The 23700-nt window shown below is 34.0% G+C and overlaps 1 protein-coding gene across 1 annotated transcript in view; it reads left to right on the top strand.

Moving 5' to 3' along the window:
• Positions 1-23700, top strand: part of LOC105812823 (roundabout homolog 2-like) — a 742657-nt gene that overhangs the window by 508967 nt on the left and 209990 nt on the right. Inside the window, exon 4 of the mRNA XM_012647378.1 lies at positions 13099-13237. Within this exon, the coding sequence (XP_012502832.1) occupies positions 13099-13237 (139 nt within the window). The remainder of the gene's footprint in view (positions 1-13098; positions 13238-23700) is intronic.

The following is a 23700-nucleotide window of genomic DNA, read 5'->3' as shown; positions in this document are numbered from 1 at the left end:
AGAGACGGGGTCTCGCTCTTGCTCAGGCTGGTTTCGAACTCCTGAGCTCAAACAATCCGCCCGCCTCGGCCTCCCAGAGAGCTAGGATTACAGGCGCGAGCCACCGCGCCCAGCCTTGAAAAGTTTTTGTTCATGTCTTTTGCCCACTTTTTAATGGGTGGTGTGCTTTTTTCTTGTTGATTTCTTTGATTTCTTTATAAATTCTTCTTATTAGCCCTTTATCGAATGTATAGCTTGTGAATATTTTTTCCCATTCTGTAGGTTGTCTATTTGATCTATTGATTGTTTCCTTGGCTGTGCAGAAGCTTTTTAATTTAATCAAGTCCTATTTATTTATTTTTGTTGTTGCTGTGACTGCCCCTGGGATCTTCTTCATAAATTATTTGCCTAGGTTCATATCTAGAAGTGTTTTTCCAATATTTTCTTCTAGAATTCTTATGGTTTCATGTCTTACATTTAAGCCTTTTGCCCATCTTAAATTAATTTTTGTGAATGGTGAGAGGTATGGATCCTGTTTCAATCTTCCACATGTGACTATCCAATTGTCCCAGCACCATTTATTGAATAGGGCTTCTTTTCCCCAGTGTATGTTTTTCTCTGCTTTGTCAAAGATCAGTTGGCTGTATGTGGATGGTTTTATATCTGGATTCTCTGTTCTGTTTCATTGATATATTTCTCTATTTTTGTGCCAGTACCTTGCTGTTTTGGTTACTATACCCTTGTAGTATTGTTTCAACTCTGGTAATGTGTTACTTTCAGTTTTGCTCTTTTTCCTTAAGGTTGCTTTGGCTATATGGGCTCTTTTCTGGTTCCACACAAAGCTTATAGCTATTTTTTTAAATATCTATGAAATATGACATTGGTATTTTGGTGGTATTTAATTGAATCTGTAGATCACTTTGGGTAGTATGAACATTTTAGCAATGTTGATTTTGCCGATCCATGAGCATGATATGTTTTTCCATTTGTTTGTGTCATCTGTGATTTCTTTCCTCAGTGTTTTGTAGTTCTCTTCGTAGAAATCTTTCACCTCCTTGGTAAAATATATTCCTAGGTATTTTATTTTTTTTGTAGTTATTGTGTATGGTACTGACTCTTCGATTTGACTCTTGGCTTGACTGCTTGTATATAGGAATGGTACCGATTTGTGTACATTGATTTTGTAACCTGAGACTTTGCTGAATTTATTTTTCAATTTCAGGAGTCTCTTGGTGGAGTCTTCTGGATTTTCTAGATACAAGATCATGTCATCAGCAAAAAGTGATAGTTTGACCTTCTCTTTCTCCATTTGAATACCCTTAATTTCTTTCTCTTGCCTGATTGCTCTGGTTAGGACTTCCAGCACTATGTTGAATAGAAGTAGTTACTGTGGGCATCCTTGTCTTGTTCAAGTTCTTAGCGGAAATGCTTTCAAGTTTTCCTCATTCAGTATGAATTGGCTGTGGATTTGTCATATATGGTTTTTATAATCTTGAAATATATTCCTTCTATGCCTAGTTTGTTGAGGGTTTTTTAAATCATGAAAGGGTGCTAAATTTTGTCAAATGTTTTTGCTGAATCTCTTGAGATGATCATATGATCTTTGATTTTGTTTCTGTTCATGTGGTGAGTCACATTTACTGATTTATGTATGTTGAACCACCCTTGCATCCCCGGGATAAGGCCCACTTTGTAGTGGTGGATTATATTTTTTGATGTTATATCAAATTTGGCTCCTAGTATTTTACTGAGAATTTTTGCATTTATATTCGTGAGAGATACTGGTCTATAGTTTTCTTTTTTTTTTTTTGCTGTCATTGTCATGTCCTTTCCTGGCTTTGTTATCAAGTTTTAGTGGCTTTATAGAATGAGTTGGGGAGGATTCCTTCCTTCTCTATGTTAAGAAATAATTTCTGCAGTGTGGGTACCAGCTCTTCTTTGTAGGTTTCGTAAAATTTGGCTGTGAATCCATCTGTTTTGGGGCTTTTTTTATTGGAAACATTTTTATTGCTGCTTCACTCTCATTGCTCATTATTGGTCTGTTCAGGAGTTCTATGTCTTCCTGATTGAGTCTTGGGAGGTTGTGCATTTCCAGGAATTTGCCCTTTTCTTGTACTTTTTTGAGTTTATGTGCATAGAGATTTTCATAGTATTCACAGATGATATTTTGTATTTCCCTGGTATCAATTGTAATATCTCCTTTTTTTTCTGATTGAGCTTATTTGGGTCATTTCTCTTCTTTTCACGGTTAATCCAGCAATAAGTCTATCAATTTTGTTTATCTTTTCAAAAAAACAACTTTTTGTGTCCTTGATCCTTTGTATTAGTATTATGTTTTTCATTTCATTTAGTTCTGCTCTGGCCTTAGTTATTTATTATCTTCTACTTTCTTTGGGTTTGGTTTGCTCAACCTTGTCTAGTTCCTTGAGACACGTCATTAGATTTTTAATTTGTGATCTTTCTGGTCCTTTTGATGTAGGCATTTTAAGACTATGAATTTTACCCTTAGGACTGCTTTTGCTGAATCCCGTGGATTTTACTAGGTTGTGTCCACTATGTTGTTAAGTTCAAGGAATCTTTTGATTGCCATCTTAATTTCATTATTGACCTAACAATTGTTTAGCAGGATGTTGTTTAATTTCTATGACTTTGTGTAGAATTGAGACTTTCTCTTAGAATTGATTCCTAGTTTTATTCCACTGTGGTCTGAGAAGATACATGATATGTTTCTAAAACAACAGGTTATTTTTAAGCAAAATGTTCTTTTAATGTGTCCCTGCCTTTATTATATCATAGTTTCTTTCTCCCCACTCCTCACTGCATTGTTCTCTGTTGTATACATTGGAAGCTTCTTCAAATGACATGTGAAGTATTGCAGATTAGTCATATTTAGTTGCCATTTACCAAAAAGACTATTGGAAACTCTGTGCCAACTGATGATTTCCACTGTAGCGTGTTCAGATTAGGAGCTAGATATTTCATTGTGGATGAAGACAGAGATTGGAGCTGGTGATGCTGATACTCACTCATTGGATGAGAGATAAAATTGATGGTCTGAGACTACTTGAGACATCTTAAGATCAAGCTTAAGATTAAGCTTTCTTTAAGATTTCTTAAAGATTAAGAAATATCAATATTTTATTAATAGCCTGTGGCATTCATTTAACAATTTAAAACATAAGGTATTATCGAAGTCAAGATTGTTGTTACAAATGTAGTTCTTTCTTGAGTATATTTATTGAGCATCTGCTATATTCCAAGCCCTGTTTAAGTGCTTAAACATAGTGGTGAGATCAATAGACAGGGCCCCTGCACCCAGTGGGATTATTATATCATGTTATCACCAATAACATGAAACTTTGCCTCTGAAATGTGATGAGAAAGGCATTTTTTCCTCCGTGAACATTTATGTGTTTCTCTTTGTTTAATAGGATGATTTCTCACAGGCAAAAAAATTCTAGGAAAAAAAATACACAGTAAGGATGTATTTAATCACATTCGAATGGCCAGATCATTATCACCCAGTCTTTTTTTGGAAGGACATGATAATTCAAATTCAACAGCTGTCAAACCTGTACTCATCTCATATGTGCTCAGGGAAATAAAAGGAGACTTACTGGGGCTAGGCATCTGACTTGCAACTTAATAGACATTACATGGTGGCAGGTCTTTCTGGGGCAGCTAAAGTCAAGATAAGGTTTACAAGCAGTGGTTAGCTCTAATGTCCTTTTATTGCATGGCCTTGGTTGTACAGGACTTAAAAGACTCTACCTGTGTAATTATCGTCACAACACTACTTTTATAATATCAAGCAAAGTTTATTTAAAAATTGCTAAAGTCGTCCTAGAAATAACTGTTATAGCACAGCCATTGACAATTTTACAGCCATTTTGGGGGCACACAATTTCCTTCATTACAGCATGTAAATAAGAAACTTAAGAGAGATTATGCAGCCACATTTCATATTTATGATATTTTTTGTTAAATTGAATATTTTGCTTTCTGAATATTTTTGACATAACTACAATGAAACTTGGCATTTGATTTTATTATAGCTGCACATAAAGTTGGATTTTTCAAAATGCCAATTTGGAACAAAATTGACAAGACTGCTTGAGAGCTGTACTTTACAGAATAACATACTGGCAAACAACACTACTGTCTCAAGAGAGATTAACCTTGTAAGCAAGTTATGCAGGTGATTCAAATCCAGTTAATCTCACATAAAAAATGTTAATTGCATTGGCAAAGACATTGTTTCTGATCACTGTACAGTTATATAATTAGAAATCAGCCCATTCAGAGAGACTCTAATCTAATTGATAAGCAGTCAGCAAACAGCCCTTGAGATTTCTCCCTTTGTTTTTCAATATGTGGTCAGGCATAACGTTATAACATGGAAAAATTAGCGACCTTATTTTGACATGCATTAAAATTAAGTTTGCTTGTTATTCAATAGTTCAAGATTTTCATACATATTTATTTTTATTGTACAGAGCTTCATGGGTACAAAGTCTGTGGGCATTAATAGGTATTGAGCATAATCACTTATCAATTTACTGGATGGTTCTATTATCGGTGTATGTTCTAATCCTTCTAAATTTCCATTTCTTTGTGGATGATTTTAGGACAAGAGGAAAGACCCAAGACACTTCCCTGTAATTTTTGTAATTTGTGTCTGAAAGGGACTAAGCTTTGTATTTGGCTTATGATCACAGTAGCACCATTAGATGCTTTCCACTGCTAATGGAAAGCATCTAGAAATACATTTTCAGCCTGAGACTTTGCTGAATTTCTTTTTCAATTCTAGGAGTCTCTTAATGGAAACTTTGGGGTTTTCTAGACCATATCATCGGCAAAGAGCGATAGTTTGAACTCCTCTTTCCCCATTTGAACACCCTTAATTTCCTTCTCTTGCCTGATTGCTCTGGCTAGGACTTCTGGCACTGTGTTGAATAGAAGTGGCATTCTTCTCTTGTTCCAGTTCTGAATGGGAGTGCTTTCAACTTTTCCTGATACAGTATGATGTTGGCTGTGCATTTGCTATATATGGCTTTCATAACTTTGAAGTATATTACAGATATGCCTATTTTTTAAGAGTTTTTATCATAAAAGGATGCTGAATTTTGTCAAATGCTTTTTCTGTGTCTACTGAGATGATCATATGATCTTTGTTTTTGCTTCTTTTTATGTGGTGAATCATATTTATGGATTTACATATGTTGCATCATCCTTCCATCCCTGGGATAAAGCACACTTGCTCATGGTGGATTTTTTTTTTTTTTTTTGATGTCCTACTGAATTTGATTTGACAGGATTTTATTGAGGACTTTTGCCTCCATATTCATGAGGGATATTGGTCTATAGTTTCCTCTTTTTGTTGTGTCCTTTCCTGGCCTTGGTAAGAAGGTGATACTGGCTTTGTAGAATGTATTGGGAAGCATTCTTCCTTCTTAGTGATATGAAATAATTTCTGCAATATGGATACCAATTCTTCTTTGTAGGTCTGATAAAATTCAGCTGTGAAAACATCTACGCCTGGACTTTTTTTGGTTGGAAGAGTTTTTATTGCTGCTTCAATCTCATTGCACATTATTGCTCTGTTCAGGAGTTTTGTTTCTTCCTGACTGAGTCTTAGGAGGTTGTGTGTTTCCAGGAATTTATCCAATTCCTCAACTTTTTCGAGTTTATGTGCATAGAGATTTTTATAGTATTCATAGATGATATTTTGTATTTCTGTGGAATCAGTTGTAATATCTCCTTTTTCATTTCTGATTCAGCTTATTTGGGTCCTTTCTTTTCTGTTTTTGATTAACCTACTGAGAAGTCTATCAGTTTTGTTTACCTTTTGAAATAACCAACTCTTTGTTTCATTACTCTCCTGTATTATTTTTTGTTTTTTATTTCATTTACTTCTGTTCTAACCTTAGTTATTTCTTTTCTTCTGCTGGTTTTGGGATTAGCTTGTTCTTTCTTTTTCTAGTTCCTTGAGATGTTTTATTGGATTGTTGATTTGTGATCTTTCTGTCTTTTCGATGTAGGCATTTAAGGTTATAAATTTTCCCCTTAGGATTGCTTTTACTGAATCCCACAGACTTTGATAACTTATGTCTCTTTTGTCATTCAGTTTGATGAATCTTTAAATTTGAACCTTAATATCCTCCTTGACCCAATAATCATTCAGCAGGTGGTTGTTTAATTTCCATGATTTTGTGTAGAACTGAGTGTTTCTGTTGGAGTTGATTTCTAATTTTATTCTACTATAGTCTGAGAAGATGTATGGTATAATTTTTCTTTTTCTTTGCTTTTTTTTTTTTTGAATATGTTGAGACATGTTTTGTGGCCTAAGATGTGATCAGTTTTAGTGAATGTTTCATGTGCTGATGAGAAGAATGTATGTTTAGTAGTCTTGGGGTAGAATGTTCTGTAAATGTCTGTTAGGCCCATTTGCTCTAGAGTTCTTTTTAAATCCAGTGTTTATTTATTTATTTTCTTCTTGGAGGATCTGTCCAGTTCTTTCAGTGAGGTATTGAAATCACCAGCAATTATAATGTTGCTTTTATCACTTTGTTTAGATCTAGTAAGGTTTGCTTTATGAATCTGGGTGAACTTGTGTCAGGTTCATAAATATTTAGGATTGTTATTTCTTCTTGAATAATTGCTCCCTTTACCATTATATAATGACACAAATCAGTAGCATTCCTATATACCAACAACAGTCAAGCTGAAAGTCAAATCAAAGACTCAATAACTTTCAAAATAGCTACAAAGAAAATAAAATACCTAGGAATATATTTAACCAGGGAGGTGAAAGATCTCTACAAAAAGAACTATGAATCATTGAGGAAGGAAATTGCAGATGATGTAAACAAATGGAAAAATGTATCACGCTCATGGATCAGCAGAATCAACACTGTTAAAATGTCCATACTCCCCAAAGTGATTTACAGATTCAAAGCAATTTCCATCAAAATACTAATGTCATATTTCACAGATATAGAAACAATAATTCTATGCTTTATTTGGAACCAGAAAAGAGCCCAGATATCCAAAGGAAACTTAATCAAAAGTGGAAAATCTGGAGGCATCACTTATCAGACTTCAAGCTATATTATAAGACTATGGTAACCGAAACACCAAAGCAGCATGGTACTGGCACAAAAATAGAGACATAAACCAATGAAACAGAACAGAGAACCCAGATATAAAACCATCCACATATTGCCATCGGCTCTTTGACAAAGTAGACAACAATATACAATGGGGAAAAAATCCCTATTCAATAAATGATGATGGGCAAATTGGATAACCACATGTAGAAGATTGAAAGAACATCTATCTCTCTCACCACTCACAAAAATTAATTCAAGATTATAATAGATTTAAATATAAGACATGAAACCATAAGAATTCTAGAAGAAAATGTTTGAAAAACTCTTCTAGATATTGGCCTAGGCAAAAAATTTATGAAAAAGAACCAAGGGCAATCACAGCAACTGCAAAAATAAATAAATGGGACTTAATTAAATTAAAAAGCTTCTGCATAGCCAAGGAAACTATCAACAACCAAAATAAACAATCTACAAAATGGGAAAAAATATTCACATGCTGTACATATCATAAAGGGTTAATAACTAGATTCTGCAAAGAACTCAAGCAAATCAGCAAGAAAAAAATCAAAGAACCCCATTAAAAATTGGGCAAAAGACATGAACAGAAGCTTCTCAAAAGAAGATAGACTAATGGCCAATAAACATATGAAAAAATGCTCATTGTCACTAATCATCAGAGAAATCCCAGTCAAAATCTCAATGAGATAGTACCTTTCTCCAGTGAGAAGGGCTTTTATCAAAAAGTCCCCCCAAAATAGATGCTGGTGTGGATGTGGAGAAAAATGAGCACTTATATTCTGTTTGTGGGACTGCAAACTAGTGCGACCTCTATGGAAAATAGTATGGAGATTACTCAAAGAACTAAAACAGAACTTCCATTTGATCCAGGAATCCCACTACTGAGTATTTACCAAAAGGAAAAAAAAAAGTCATTTTATCAAAAAGACACCTGTGCTCGAATGTTTATTGCAGCACAATTCACAATTGCAAAGATGTGGAATCGACCCAAGTGTCCATCAATTCATGAGGGGATTAATAAAATGTGGTATATGTATACCATAGAGTATACTCAGGCATAAGACAAAATGAATTAATACCTTTTGCAACAATCTAGATGGAACTGGAGATAATCCTCCTAAGTGAAATATCGCAAGAATGGAGACTCAAACACCACATATACTCGCTATTAAATTGGAACTAACCAATCAGCACTTATGTGCACAGATGGAAGTAAACCTGAATGGAAATCATGCAGATGAGAGGGGAGACCATAGGATAGGTGATATCGCACCTAATGAGTACAATGTAAATTATCTTGGTTATGGGCACAGTTATAACTTTGACTCAAGCAGTACAAAAGCAATCCATGTAACCAAAATATTTTTACCCCTTTAATATTTTCTAATAAAAAAATTAAAAAGTAGGAAGTAAAAATATAGAAATAATTCAGTGACTAAAGCATAAAAGAATACATTTTCAGCCTGTACAACTTCTTTAATCTTTAATTATGTGTATGATTCTCAGATTTTCTGGAAATAATATCTCATTAAGGAACATGGAAAACAATTCTTACAAAAATATTCTTCCATTTAAACAAATGTTAGGTAAACCTACAGTTTTTGACATATTGTTTTCTCCAGGCAATTATGAAAATTGCAGAGCAGAAGGTGATTTTAGTATAATTAACAGAAAATAATGGGAATAATGAATTATACGATTTAGAGATAATTGCTGGAAATTATGCTATGGAAATTCTCAGACTGATACTTTATGATTTGTGACCAAATTCCAATATTTCAGTAAATCCCCATGTTACTTTGTTAGACAGCACTACCTAAGATAATCAAATATAAAACTCATCTTGATGTGCCATGTGACTTTCCCATACCTGTTATTCTTTGTATCCATTTTTTTTTCTATCTTTTGAATTACATTTTGTACCATGAGCCAATGTCAGGCTTCCAAAAATTGTATATCACATAATCTCCTGTGGTTATTTAGTTGCTAAACAACTAGACTCTGCTTGAGGGCAAAAGGGAACAGGTAAGGTTCATTGTGAAGTTCTGTATCCTGCTGAGTTCATTAAAACAGATTGGGGATCCTATATCTTGCTTCTTTTTGAAATTATAAATCAGGTACTTCTATGTGTCTCCTTATAAAATAATGGGGCTTAGAACACGTATGACAACCCAAAAATCCTAACGGATCCTGATAGTGTCCCCTGCAGGAAGAGGCAACTTAGTTTTGTGGCATGTCTAATGTAAAGTTCGACCTTCAGAGTAATTATATGTTGCAGTTTTGTGACTGGTAGCATGTCAAGGAAAAGATACAAAAACTTTGCCTGAACATATACTTATGATGGAACTAGTCTCACACTGTTTTGTAATTTATTTTATACTCAGCAATAGTGTCATGAAAATTTCCATATTAGATAGGTAAGTAGCTTTAATATCCATTGACTTAATAGTTTTTCAGTATATGAACTTGCCACAATTTATCCTTAAATCCCCTATGTTCCAATACTGCCAGCATTGCTGCAACGATCCTGTATACTTCTTATTTTTGTTGCTTTGACAATTCTAAATTATCAAACTGATTGTTGTGTATCATTATGTATTGTAGATTATATGCATGTAATGATTATTTTGGTTCTTCTTCAAAACTCACACTTGCTTTCTTTTTATTACTGTTTACTAATGTTGGCATGTCCATCTTGTTCCTGACTTCAGTGGGCACGGCTTTTGTATTTTACTTTTTAAAACAATTTTGGCATTTAATTTCTGAGAAAATATCTTCATAAGGCTTAAGAAGTTTCTTTTTATTCTTTATTTAGATTTTTTTTAAATCCAAGAGTTATATATACAGATATGATCATATATATTTTTATTTTCCCTTCTTTTATAGGAACAGCTTCATTTATTTTGTTTAGAATTAATTTGACTGTAAGTAACAGAAACATCACTAACAATGGCTTAAGTAAGCATAAAAGGTTCATTTTTCTCATACCTATTGTTTCTGCAACAAAGGATCTTACACACACACACACACACACACACACACACACACACATACACAAATACACACGCACAAAATATCCATGTTTTATCTACCAGTCTGTTTCAATTTGTTAAACTGAAAGTTGAGAATCTTTTCTAGGTTTTCTTTTTCACCCTCCACATCCAAATTCCAATTTTGATATCTCTTGAATCTGTCCCCTTTTCCATATTCTGAGAACCACTGTGTCAGTTTAAGCAGAATTAATTTCTTATAACAATACTCTGACCTGATTCACTGCTTTATGTTTCTCTTCTAGTTTATCTTTCACAGAACTGACAACAGGATCTTTCTCATATGCTTATTAAAAATGTTGTTGTCTTGCTTAAAGTCCTTCAACAGCTATCACCCTCAGGGCAGAGCTCACATTCTCTGACAGGGAGTACAAGGCCCTTGGTCTTGCCACTCGCTATCTATCTGCCTAGCTTTGTCTCCCATCAATTTCCCGGATGAAACCAAGCTGCTGGCTATTCACCAGCTTGGCCACTGAGCTCAAAGCCTGTAGGACAGGCTGTGGTAACATGTTCTGAATGAATAAGTGGATGATAGAAAGACTTCTCTAGCTTGTTCATCCCTATGTTAGGTTATAGTATGATACTCCTGTTAAAGTCAGAGGAAGCAGGAAGGGTCTCTTCCTGACAAACCACTTTTCAATCTCAAGTGATATCACTAGTGACTTAAACCTCTTTAACATTGATGAATGCAGTTTTTAAATAATTGGATGAATGGCCACATGCAACAGCAGAGAAAAAGTCAATTCTTCTTCCAATGCTAAGGACTCACTTTTACTACCAACATTTGGCACACTAATAAGAATATACTAACGCTATTGCCTATTCACTGCCAGAAATGAAAGTTCAATATCAACTATACCACCCCTAAAATAGCTGTTTTGGGCACATATTGTCTAAAGTACCAAAGGATAACATTAAATCATTCCATCCAATGTGCAGATTTTTCCTGTTGTCTGAGGGGCACACTTTGCTGCTAATTAATTCTGGCTGCCTAAAATCTTTAGAAGCAACCATGTTTTCCTTTATTTTTTTATGGATTGTTTATAAATTATGCATTAAAAAACTTTCCATGATAAAATCCTATTTGCATTGTTTTATGGCTTGGAATTCTAGATTCTCAGAGCACAGACACTGGAACATATGCAGGTCTGTGTTTTGAAAAAAAAATTCATCCCTACTGTCAAATTCTCAGAGAGATACACTTGTCTTCCTTCTAAATGCCAGAGATGGTTGGCTTTATTGCAATAAAATATATCTGTTCCAACTTACACATTTGTTTTATAAATATAGATCTTGATTTAGTCAATAAAATCATATATTCTCTATACATAAGTTATCTGAAGTAATTTATTGTCTTTGAAGGTTTCCTGTTAAACGTATTTCAGTTTTTGCATCCCTGTGTTCAAAATTCTAAATCAGAAGTTTTGAAACTAAATCCCTAAGTGGCTAAATATGGCCAGATGGCCAGATAAACTGTGTCAACTTCCTATGGATCTCATTTTTCTCTTTCTTGACTTAGTTCTCTTTCTACCTCAATAAGTAGCAATATTGGACTTGTCTATGATTTGGAGACATGTGCTAACAACATTTAAATGGTAATTTTTCCAGTGTCAGACCATTATCAAAGAAGGAAGAAACTATACAAGGAGTGCAGGTGTTTGGAGATACATAAAACTGCTTTTTGTTTTCTATTTTTCTTAGATGGTAAGATTTTTATGGATAGCTTTTTATTCTCCTCTATCTTTATATGGAGGAGTGTTAGAATACAGCTTAACAGTGCAAAGTACTGATTAATAAAAGAATAAAAGATGGATACTATAAAAGAGAATGCTGAAGAAGTTAAAAACAAAAGTTAAGTAAGGTGAAATGGGTAAATATCTTGAAGACTTAGGAGGAAACCATGGAAGAAGACCTTAGAAAATTATGTATGATTGTAAACAGTTTGCAATAATTAATAATGATGGACTTTGTATTTAAGAAAAAAATATCAAGTAGGCAACTTTCCATAAATGAGGTGAAAATATTCATGAGGGTATTGGGTCCCTGTCAAATAATATCTTAAGTGGGAAAATTTAGATAACACGTGATAGCACACATTTTTTGGTTTTCTCTAGGATTCTTGAAGAATAATAATATGTTTCCTTTCTAAGGTTTCCCATCCATTTCAACTTTTAGTTTTTCTATTGTAAGATTTGATAACAGATTAATCATTTTTTTCATATCTCCTTGTTTTTGTAGAATTGTGTTCTGATTTCTTTCTTTCTTTCTTCCTTCCTTTCTTTCTTTCTTTCTTTCTTTTTTTTGAGACAGAGTCTGGCTCTGTTACCCGGGCTAGAGTGCCGTGGCATCAGCCTAGCTCACAGCAACCTCAGATTCCTGGGCTCAAGCCATCCTCCTGCCTCAGCCTCCCGAGTAGCTGGGACTATAGGCATACGGCACCATGCCCGGCTGATTTTTTTCTATATATATTTTTTAGTTGTCCAGCTAATTTCTTTCTATTTTTAGTAGAGATGGGGTCTCACTCTTGCTCAGGCTGGTCTTGAACTCCTGACTTTGAACGATCCTCCTGCCTCGGCCTCCCAGAGTGCTAGGATTATAGGCTTGAGCCACTGTGCCCGGCCGGTGTTCTGATTTCTTAAGATAGGATCCACCTATCCACTTTAGTTCAGGAATTCACAGAAAAATCAATTTAATATTTTTTATACAAGGTTGTATGGTCTTATTTACAAAGTATCGCTATTCCAGTGTTCCAAAATATTTCATTTTCTTCAATTATTTTGGATTTGTAAGGCCTTATCAAGACCTAGCTGACATAGAGATTTACGTACTTACATACCAAAGATAAACTACATGTTTCCTTTGTTTTTTTCATAATTTACTTAAAACATGCAAAAAATTTCCTGTTATTTTACTGGTTTTTTTTTTTTTTTTTCCCCAAGAACGACCCACATTTCTCAGGAGGCCAATTAACCAGGTGGTGCTGGAGGAAGAAGTTGTAGAATTTCGTTGTCAGGTCCAGGGAGATCCTCAACCAACTGTGAGGTGGAAAAAGGATGATGCAGACTTACCAAGAGGAAGGTAAGAACATCGTACGGGTGGAAAATTATTTGATAACCAATGAATAATTACAATAGAAACTGCCACAATTCACCACTCCTATGTCTTTTGGTATTATTTTCATACATGTGATATTTACATAGTCAAGCCACATATCTGCTGTTTGGATATTAAAGTCCTCAGGCTTTTGATGTCACTCTTTCGATGTATATCCACATTAATGCCTGATCCTTCACTTCATCTATTATCCCCAGATACCAAGGATTCCTGAGGTGCTTTATTTCTCATGGCCCCTTCCAGGGATGCCATTTACTTTCTGCTTGACCACCTGCCCTGCCCCCACAATGCTTGACCCCATGCTGGGTACCATTTGCCTTCCTTTATTGTCCAAAGCATCACTAAAAATGGCTGCTGAGTGTAGCAGCTGATGTTAAGATCTGGAGTAAAGGAAAGATCGCTTAGCCCAACACTGAAAAGGCAGCAAGTAGTTGACATTACTATCCACACGTGGGATTTGTCACACAGGGACCTCCTGTCACTTTCTTCCTTGCTGTATGTGGTCATGGAGACCTTCTCTTCTATCGCTTTTCTATTCTTCTCATCACAAGACCCTAAAACCCAATTTCTCAACACCTCTACAGTGCCCAAAAATGTTTGTCATTTTTTATAAAAATAATTTAAACATTTTTGTTGTCTAAATTTTTCTGTCTAAGATCTTGACCTTTAGAATCAAACACATCATTTGAGTGTTTTTTTTAAATACAATGAGCAATTCTATCCTTAAGATTTGTTTTGCCTTCCTCCTCATCCTAACTGCTGAAACCATAGCCATTACATCCATTTTAATCATTGTCTCTGTAAAATTGTACCTCCTCCTTTTTTCTAATTTTTTTTTTTTTAAATTAGGTTTCACTTAACTGATTGAAATTAAGCATGCTTCCACAGAGGCCATATACCTTTTGTGTGTTTCACCACTATCATTACTTTCCTAAATTTATGCATTCACTTCAAAATCTCAATTTTATATATCCTTAGGTCTGTGATACTATACTTTCTTTCCAAAGTCATGTCATCAGCAGTACTGACTTCAAATGAACCAAATATTTTACATAGTGATTGAGAGACCCTTTACAATCTAATCTGTAGGAATAAAACAAGTGAACATTTTAATTCAGTTAGGTTTTCAGCCTACATAGTAGGGAAAGTCACTTCTGTGCTTCCTTCATCGTTTTAATGCCAGACATCCATTTGGGTTTGTGAATTTGAGGTTTCTTATGCCATCTTAGCAGAGAAACAAGTTAAATAGCAAGGAGAGTTTACGGAATTCAGTTGTTGGTGTCTATCCTCTATGTATAGTCAACAACTTTTTTCAAATTTAAGAGCACATAATAGATAATTTTAAATTTTAATGTAAGAATAGGAAATTAGTTATATATTAAAATTTACCCTAGTGTAGATTAAGGTTAATTTTCAATTACTGGAAATATATATGTGTGTCAATTTAAAAGAATATCTTTAATTATGGAAAAATTTGAAATTTATGAGAAAGTTAAAAAGTACAAAGAATTCTGCTACACCCTGCACCCAGTTTTCCTTACTGCTAACATTTTACATGACAATGAAACATTTGTCACACCTAATGAACACATGTTGATATATAATAATTAAATAAAGTTATTTTGATTTCACCAGTTTTTCATAAATGTCTTCTTTCTGCTCCAGGATCCAATCCAGGGTCTTTATTTAGTTGGGTATGGCAGGCTATTGGCTATTGCCTTTTGTTGTCATGTCACCCCAGTCTTTGGTCTGAGACAGGTTCTTAGTGTTTTCTAATTTTCATGACATTAACCATTTTGAAGAGAAGTACTGGCAACGTATGCTCTAGAGTGTCCTCCACACTTGGATTGGTCTAGTGTTTCCTAATATTAGACTGAGGTTATGGGTTTTCCCAAGGAATCTCACAGAGCTGAAGTGTTCTCGTCGCATTTTACAGGAGGTACACAATATCCACGTAACAGCACTAGTGACCCTGTCAATTTTAAAACATTAAACAAGATCAAGTTGAAAAAGGATTGAAAAATAGAAAGTTGTAAGAGTGTGTTGTATTTTAACATGTCTGTGTTTCTGAATTAAGGTAAAAGAAAACTCAATCAAGACCAGTTTGATTTTTTCCCAGTTGACTGTTGGTCTTAGGTCATAAACCTGATGACGTTAGCTGCTGTACTATTCTGCAAATCTGGCCAAATTCATTTGCCCCAAAGTTAAAATAATACACGCATATCAAACAGCAGTATCCAAGCTACATTTTCAGAATCTATGATATCAAGGGCTTTAAGACAAGATTGAAATTTTGAGAAATCTTACTTCCACTAACTCCCTTTAAAACATTTTCATAGCTTCAGAATCTTTATTCTCCTGTTACTGGCTTGATACTGCTGCAGTACTTTGTGTAACCAGCTAAATGTTTTTAAAATATTAGGCAAATGGAAGTGCTGTGTGAGCTTTAAATTGTTATGTTAGAAAGGCTTAAAGCAAGGATCAGTGCAATACAGAAATTGAGGTCAGTATTTTTATCATGATAGAAGCATGTACTTTTTCTTGAATTCCCAATCTTTAAATGGTATTTCAAAGAAGCTTATTCATCTCTAGATTTCTATGTATTAGCATAAGCTTCACTTATGCATAATGAGAGGGAAAGAGACCTCTTTACTTGGTGAAGGATAATAGTAAAGACTTTTCGGCAACCACAGACTGAATCAACAACATCGATTCTATTACATTATTTAGGTCTCAGACTAGGGAGATAGCCATTGTTCTTGTATAAGCAATTGGTGTGGAGGATGACATTTCTTTGGCTTAACATTTAATGAAATTTGAATAAGGTTTGTGTAGTGGTTCATGCTTAACACATTTATAGTAAAGCTTTGTAGGGCAGCTGCATAGCCTGTAATTACCATGTAAGTAATATGTGACTGTTTTTCTTTTGGAGACAAGAAAAGCTTTTCGATTCAAGTTTAAATTTATGAAATGCTGTGAGAGCTATTTAAACCTTCAACACAGAAGAAGATAACTGTGCCAACCTTTCGGTAACCAGAGATGAATTAAGGGAGTATTTTTTCCCTTGCCATGAAAATATTTTTAAGTAGTACTCATGTGCTTCTTTCTTTTATTTAGACTTACACTCCTGACCTTTCTCAGTAACTACATTTAATGAAAGTACAATATACTCTTGGTGAGTTGTGTTAAAACGTTTTCTGACTATGAATGTTTCAGTAAGGTAGGAAGCACAGCAAGTCTAACAATAACCCTTATGCCCAACCAGGAAAAAGTTATGTGGACATTTTTTAAATGACCAAGGGATAAAATAAGAAGGAGCTTTTATATTATACATGTTACTGCCAAAGTATTAATTCCTTGCAGAAACTTCTGAAGATATTACTGTTTCACAATTGAATATTTTTAGGAAGCATACTGATACAGTGCCAAGTTTCACTTTTCCCAGAGGATCTCAATACATATGTGTTCAAAGAAATCAACACTCACTCATCTATTAGGGACAAGATTTTACACATCTATATAAAAATAAAGTGAGTAGGGGAAACAAGAAGGAAAAAAGCATTTTAAAATAGTTTATAATGATTATGATTTTTAAAATCACTTTTTTAAAAGCATAATTTAAATTGTATGAGATGCACTTTCAGGTTTACCTACATCTCTTAAGTGCCTCCTACATTTATAACACTCATTTTAAGCAAGGTAAATGTACTGTTATCAATTCTTTATTTCTTTATTTTGTATTAACAAGATTGAACAATGTGGGAAAGTATTTGTATGCTGTATATATTAAAGAAAGTAAACTAAAATAATGTTAGTTTCTTTCTTGGGTATTACATGTTGCTTTTGCAGGCAAACCTAGAATGCTTTGCTTGTTAGTACTCTTTTGATGATTAAGTGCCTTCAACACACTGTTTCACAAAGTATTTTGTGTGGTAGATGTTGCCAGTATTTATTATAAATGAGGTGATGTTACATCTTATGCCATGTTTCATCATAGCATAAGGATGTTGTATATTTTTGATATACCCAAAACATATACGTGCTGAAACTCTACGAAAAAATCATGTATTAACATACAGAAACACAATATAATACATTTGCAACCAAAGAAATAAGAAAACGTTGAAATATGTCAACACTTCAATATTCTGTTCAATCTAACCTTAATGAGAATTTAAAAAAAAAAAAACTCTCAAAATTTGGATAGAAATAGTGTGATTAATTTAATTGTGACTTCTTATCTGGACATGTTATAAGGGTTTGTATTTCAGCTAATTACTAGCAGTTTTTAAAGAACAGTAAACAGCAGATTTCATATCTTTCATCAATCACTTAATTTTTTAGCATATTACCATTAGTTAGCTCCATGATCTTTTTTATTCCATTTTTACTTATTTTCTAAACTATAAAGCGACACTAACTTCATCTATAAGGACCTACGGTAGAGAAAGGAATGTTCATAATAGCTTGTCAGAGGAAAAAGGAAATAAAATACACCATTTACATTCTTATGTATGCCTGCAAATTCTCAATGCAGTTGATGGCTTCCACATAGTGGATATAATTCATGAATATTTCATAAAAATAGAAAAGGGACTAGAGAATAAGAGTTTCAAGATATATAGAGCAAAATTCTATCAATTTTCCTGAACCCACTGACAAATTCTTTTTTCTAAATTGAAATCTATTTTAAGAGAGAATTTTTAGAGTTTTTAGTTCCATGAAATGTGAGATTCACATAAATACACGATTCTTTAAGAAGAGGAACTGAATAGAGCTACTTATAATTCCTTTATTTTGGTGGCATTTTTACACAAAGTGTCTCTTTTTGCTTAGCACTGGAAAATGTTCTTATATTAATTGTTTGGAGGCTCCATTGTTTAGAGCATGTGCTTCTGGGATGCAGAGATCCTGAACAGGTGCTCAGCTACCCTGCCGAGGAGATCGGCCTTCTTCACATATCCTGTGTGCTTCAAGGACATGTGGTAATTTGGGCTCCTGATAAATAACCATGCTGATTAGGTTGGCTGGTAAAGATTGGGCAATTAAAATGGTTTTAGTAAAAGAAGGAAAAAATAAGAACAGGAGAAAAGCAATGTACATAAAACATTGTAAGTGACATATGAAAAAAATAGAATGGTCCTTAGAAGTCAAAAATATAAAGAAAAGGGTAAACAGAAATTGTGTGTTTTTTGTGCTGTACAAATGTCTTAGCCATTTCTGTCTGAAAAAATTAGAAACTGCATGGGCCACTACTGTGGGATCTTTTAATATAGAGGACAATAGCATAAAGCATATTTAGGCTGTTGCAAGGGATTTTCGACTTTAGGCCTTGTTCTGCCACTGTTTGATCATTATGTTTAGTTACACTCCTATTTTCTGGAAATAATGTTTGATAGATTTCTTTGCCACTAATTAGGAGTGTGATTTTGAGGAACCTGTTTAAACCATTTATGTTGTACATCCTGAAAATATGGAACAGCAATGCAATAGAATAATGGTTATTCTATGCTTTGACTCATTTTCACAGGGTGAATAATTATGCCATACATTCTAACTCCAAGGGTTAGTAAAAGGAGACAACTATTTCAAAGCACTGTAAACATTGTACAATTGATACACGTACGAAGTGCTCCAGTGTTATAAATCCACCTGATTGGCATTGTTTACTAGTTATACAGATAACTACAAGGAAAAAATAGTTAACGCTGAAAAATATAAAATATACAATTTTTATGTAATAATTACACATTCTCTTTGGCCATGTGATTTCCATAGAAACACATAAAATATTATTTATTTAATAGATATCTCTTGTGCTTGTAAATTACATAGATATATTTATAAATTTTGCCAGCCACTTTTCCAAGGCTGAAAGTTGCCACCCGTTTTTTTACTTCAGGAAGTTACACATCCTTCAGGTATTGTTTCCTAGCCCCACTGTAATCAGATATCTGGATTGGGACCTACACATCTCAAACACTGTACTATACTCTTTGCTGGTAATAAGAATAACACCATTATTATAAGAAGATTGCATAATGATAAAAGCAAGTATTTTTGGAAGTCTTATCATGTGTCATGCACTCCAATAAATGCTTTTTACATACACTAATTCCATTATTTTAAAGAAGAGTGTTACAGCATAATATTAATCCCATCTGAGGGATACGGAAACAGAAGCTTCAAGAAGTTAAGTTTCTAAGGTCACACATTAATAAATGTTAGGCTCAGAACTTGATTTAGAATCTGTCCGACATGAAATCTGTATTTTAAACTAATGGGCACAATAATTATGTGGTTATTAATTGTTTATGGACTTGAGCCATCTACAGATTTTATATTTCAGATAAAAATTTAGATAATCATTAGTAATACTATATTATGAATAACTACAGAGACATGCTACATTGCATTAGAGTTAAGGGTAATTTTTAGGCTAATTTCATAAGCTATGCATGAAATATCTTGGTATTTTGAAAATTTAAACTTGGGACAGTTAAAGTTTACTTTCTGGGAAACTGAAGATATAGATTTTGTTTACAAACAGGATTAATTGGCAACTTTCAGAGGGATGCCAGAATGGTACTTTTTCTGTGTTTTCATCAAATAGGTGCTAATAGTTGCTGTTAACACAAAACTAATTGCCACCTAGGGTGGGGAATGCAAGTTGTCTGGTCCTGTGACCACACTGGCCCATCTGTTGAGAATCTCAGCTTAGGGACAATACTGGAACTGTCATCCAATTTGAGTTCTGGCCAGTGGTCAACTAACAAGCTGGGGCACACTTGGAATATGAAATGCCTTCAAGTCAGAGAGGCTCTGTTGTCCATTAACTGTCAGCTCTTGTGTTGTATGTGGGCAGAGCCAAGACCAGGTGCCAGTTTGCAGAGCAAAAAGACCTGTCTGAGTGCCACCTGTCATTGGCATGTGGGTAATGCCCAACACAGGAGCCACAGTAGGTGTGCTTCTTCCATCAAAGTGTGGAACGTTAGAGCATTCATTTAGGCTGGGGTAGGGATTAGGGCAACATTTTACCTTATGCCAAACTGTAGGACAAGCTAAAGGCTTACCAGGAGATAGTCACCATATCATACCAAATCACATAGGTGGATTCTATGGCAACGACTCAAAGCAATTAGAGAAACATGGTAGTTTTTTTCAGTAGGAGGAAAAAAAAAAAACCCAGAAAACTGAAATGAATGGTCCTAAAGAAGAAAATTAAAATTACCCAGATACCTTTTGTCCTAATAATGCAGACAAGACTGAGTTCTAGGCTCTATATTTCCTACCTAATAAATATTTTTTGTTTTCTAAAAAAATTTTTATAATGGTCCCTTAGGAAAATTTACTGTTTGATCCAGTTATGCAAGTTAACGGGTATGAATTGAGAGAGAAGGGGGAAAAAAAAACAAAGAATAATTCAAGAGACTCGCTATTATAATACAACACCATGATGAATTTGGAATATATCTTTGTTAGTATGTGAAAGAGATACAATTGCCAAAGAGAAGAGACAAGAGAATAGATACTTCCAAAGTATTTTAAGAGTGTATCCTAATCCACTACAGTAAAGCCAATTGTTGGGGAAATCTCTTTTAGTTATGACATACTATTAATTCATTGGAGTTTTATTTTAAAGGGTACATTTGGAAGTGAGAAGTTAGCACTGGGGCACAGTGAATCTTTGCCAAGAAATTAGAAATCCCTTCTGAGAAGGTGATTCATCATATAGATCTATGGGGTAACATTGTGACAAGAACTCACTGTAGAAATTATGCTAATTATTGTTGTGAGGACGATGTTACAATTACAAGAGGTATTATAATATCTTTCAACTCATCTCATCAAATGTTTAGGCATTAGAAACCTTTACGAAGAATATCTGGTTGGGTATTCTGCATCTTTGCAATTTATACAACAAATGGCACTTATAATAAAAAAAATGTGTTTGTCGAAAACCATAAATACTCCAACCATTAACCTGCATTTTCAAATAGTTTGTCCAAATATTTGCACCACGAATAACAGGAAAAAAAAAACAAAACAGTAAATTGAGCCTGTTATCTTTATCTGAGAGACTTTAAAAAGAGAGAGAAAAAAATGTTTATGCTCAATATGAACATGATTTATAGTAAGCTATATATAGTCAATTTTCTCAAAAGAAAAAATAAAAATTTTCAACATAGACTAATAAAATATTATATTTCAAAAATAATTGAACACATTCATTGAACATTTCCATGTGTTAATCTCCCAAAAAATAAAAACGATAAGTTTGTCTTCAAGGATTCCAGTAGGGGGTGTGAATTATGTATAGCATTATTAAATAAAATATACAACATAACTTTTTTATAATAACTATATAAAACTACAATACACAAAACGCTTTAGGCTTTCAGAAAATAAAAGATATTTTATTCCCATGTGACACTAGAAATGGGTCTGCAAGGGAAAATAGAATTTCTGTTAAGTGGAGCTGCAAAGGCTATTTCAAAAGAAGGGAGCAGCATGAAAAAGCTTTGGAAAGTGTAGGCCGACAATTAGTGGTTCAGTTTGCCTGGAGAACAGAGGAGTGGCACTTATGGCCACAAAGGTTAGTTGAGACTCTGCTATAAAAGCCTTTAATTCCAAGTGAAGTGTTTATACAGAACACACTTTGGAATGGGGATTCATTGAAGCACATTGAATAGAAATGTATCTTTGTCTCTAGGCTTAGAAAATTGATTCTTATATTTATACGTTGGGTAGCCTGGAACAGAAAATGTTTGGAAGTAGGCATAGCTGATAAGAAGTTGTTTGAAAGGGAGTTAGGGGAATACATTGGGGGTGTTTTCTCTTTTCTTGGGAATATACAAACATGGATATTAATGCCTTTTTCAACTGGAAATTGATTGTATGTCAGTATTCACGGGAAAAAAAGAAGTTAAAAGTAACACTGATGTTTATGACTTGAGTGACTGGTTGAAAGGTATTGTGCTTAATAAATAACTCAAAAGATTTATGGTTCAGTCCAATCATTTTTAATCGTATGATAGTATTTCATGTCAATGAATCCAAAGTAGAATTGATTGTCAGATCTAATAGTACTTTTTTCTGAGTTAAGGAGGGAAGAAATGACCAAATCAGCTATATTTCATCTACCATAAGATGTTTTGTAGTATCTGAGGTGTTAAAACACAAAAAATATGCATCTTAAAATGTATTAACTATGGGAGTAATAGCTGATGTTAAACGATTTACAAACGATTTAGAAGTAACTCATTTAATCTTCACAATTTCCTCATGAAATAGACACTCTCATGATCCCTACTTTACAAACGAAGGATCTGAGGGGCAAATTTAAGTGGTAGAGAGAGATTTGAACCCATGTACTCCAGAACCAAAGCCCATTCTCTTAACTACTATTACAGTAATTCATTTCTAATGAAATTTATATTAAAAAATAATTTAAAAAACTGTAATTTTTTGAGAGCACACTGATTTTCTGCCTGTTGGTTACACAATTTGTAATTAATCTTTCCAACAGCATTTAAGTATGAATCCCCTCTCTTAACAGAGGAAAAAACTGAAGCTTGGAGATAATAAAAAACATGCTTATGGTCACTGAATCCATGATAGCAAAGCTGGATTTAAACTCTAGGTCTCTTTGATATTTAAAGCTTCTGTTCATGCCTCATTTTTGACCCAGAACACCCTTCATTCTGTGTGTTGGTCAACAGCTGTCGACTTTCTTGTTTTTTCTGTATCTACATAACTTTTTAAGAGAAAATAGTACTCAGCTCATCATTATTGCTTTTGTTTATTTCTCTATCTCCCCAAATCCTTTTGCCATATTTATCTTCAATCCCAAATATCCATATCTATGTCTCATACATGGTGCTCCCCGGTTATACGTTTAGTATATTGGCTCTCATCTAGGGGCAGTTTTTCTTTCCCCATTTCCTGAGGGATGTCTGGCAAAATTTGGAGACATATTTGATCGCCACATTTCGGAGATTGGATGCTATTGTTATCTAGTGGGCATAGGCTAAGAACGCTGCAAAGCATTTCACTATGCACAGGACAACTGCCACAGTAAAGAATAATCTGGCCCCAATGTCAATAGTGTTGAGGTTGAGAAACTCTGATTTAGTGGAAACGATGAATCTGAGCATTGCTCAATTAAATGTATTTTATATTATTTTTGTTTTTGTTGCCCTAATAAGGCAAAACAATAGAATATAATTCAAGGCAATAGATTTCAAAGTTAATAGTCTTTCCTTATTGCTTTAGATGTGACAGTTTCCAGGTGAGCTGGAAAAGTAGTACCATGATTGGATTTGACATAAACATGTCATTATTTAACACAAGAAAAAAGCCCTTTGGTTTCCTAATGATTTGAAATGAATGTATATTTTTGCACATTTTCTAGACTATATAAGCCA

This window comes from Propithecus coquereli, unplaced genomic scaffold (assembly GCF_000956105.1).
Source record: "Propithecus coquereli isolate 6110/MARCELLA unplaced genomic scaffold, Pcoq_1.0 Scaffold266, whole genome shotgun sequence".
Taxonomy (NCBI): Eukaryota; Metazoa; Chordata; class Mammalia; order Primates; family Indriidae; genus Propithecus; species Propithecus coquereli.
Note: the sequence above shows the minus strand (reverse complement) of the source record. Positions and strands in the feature narration are given on the sequence as shown.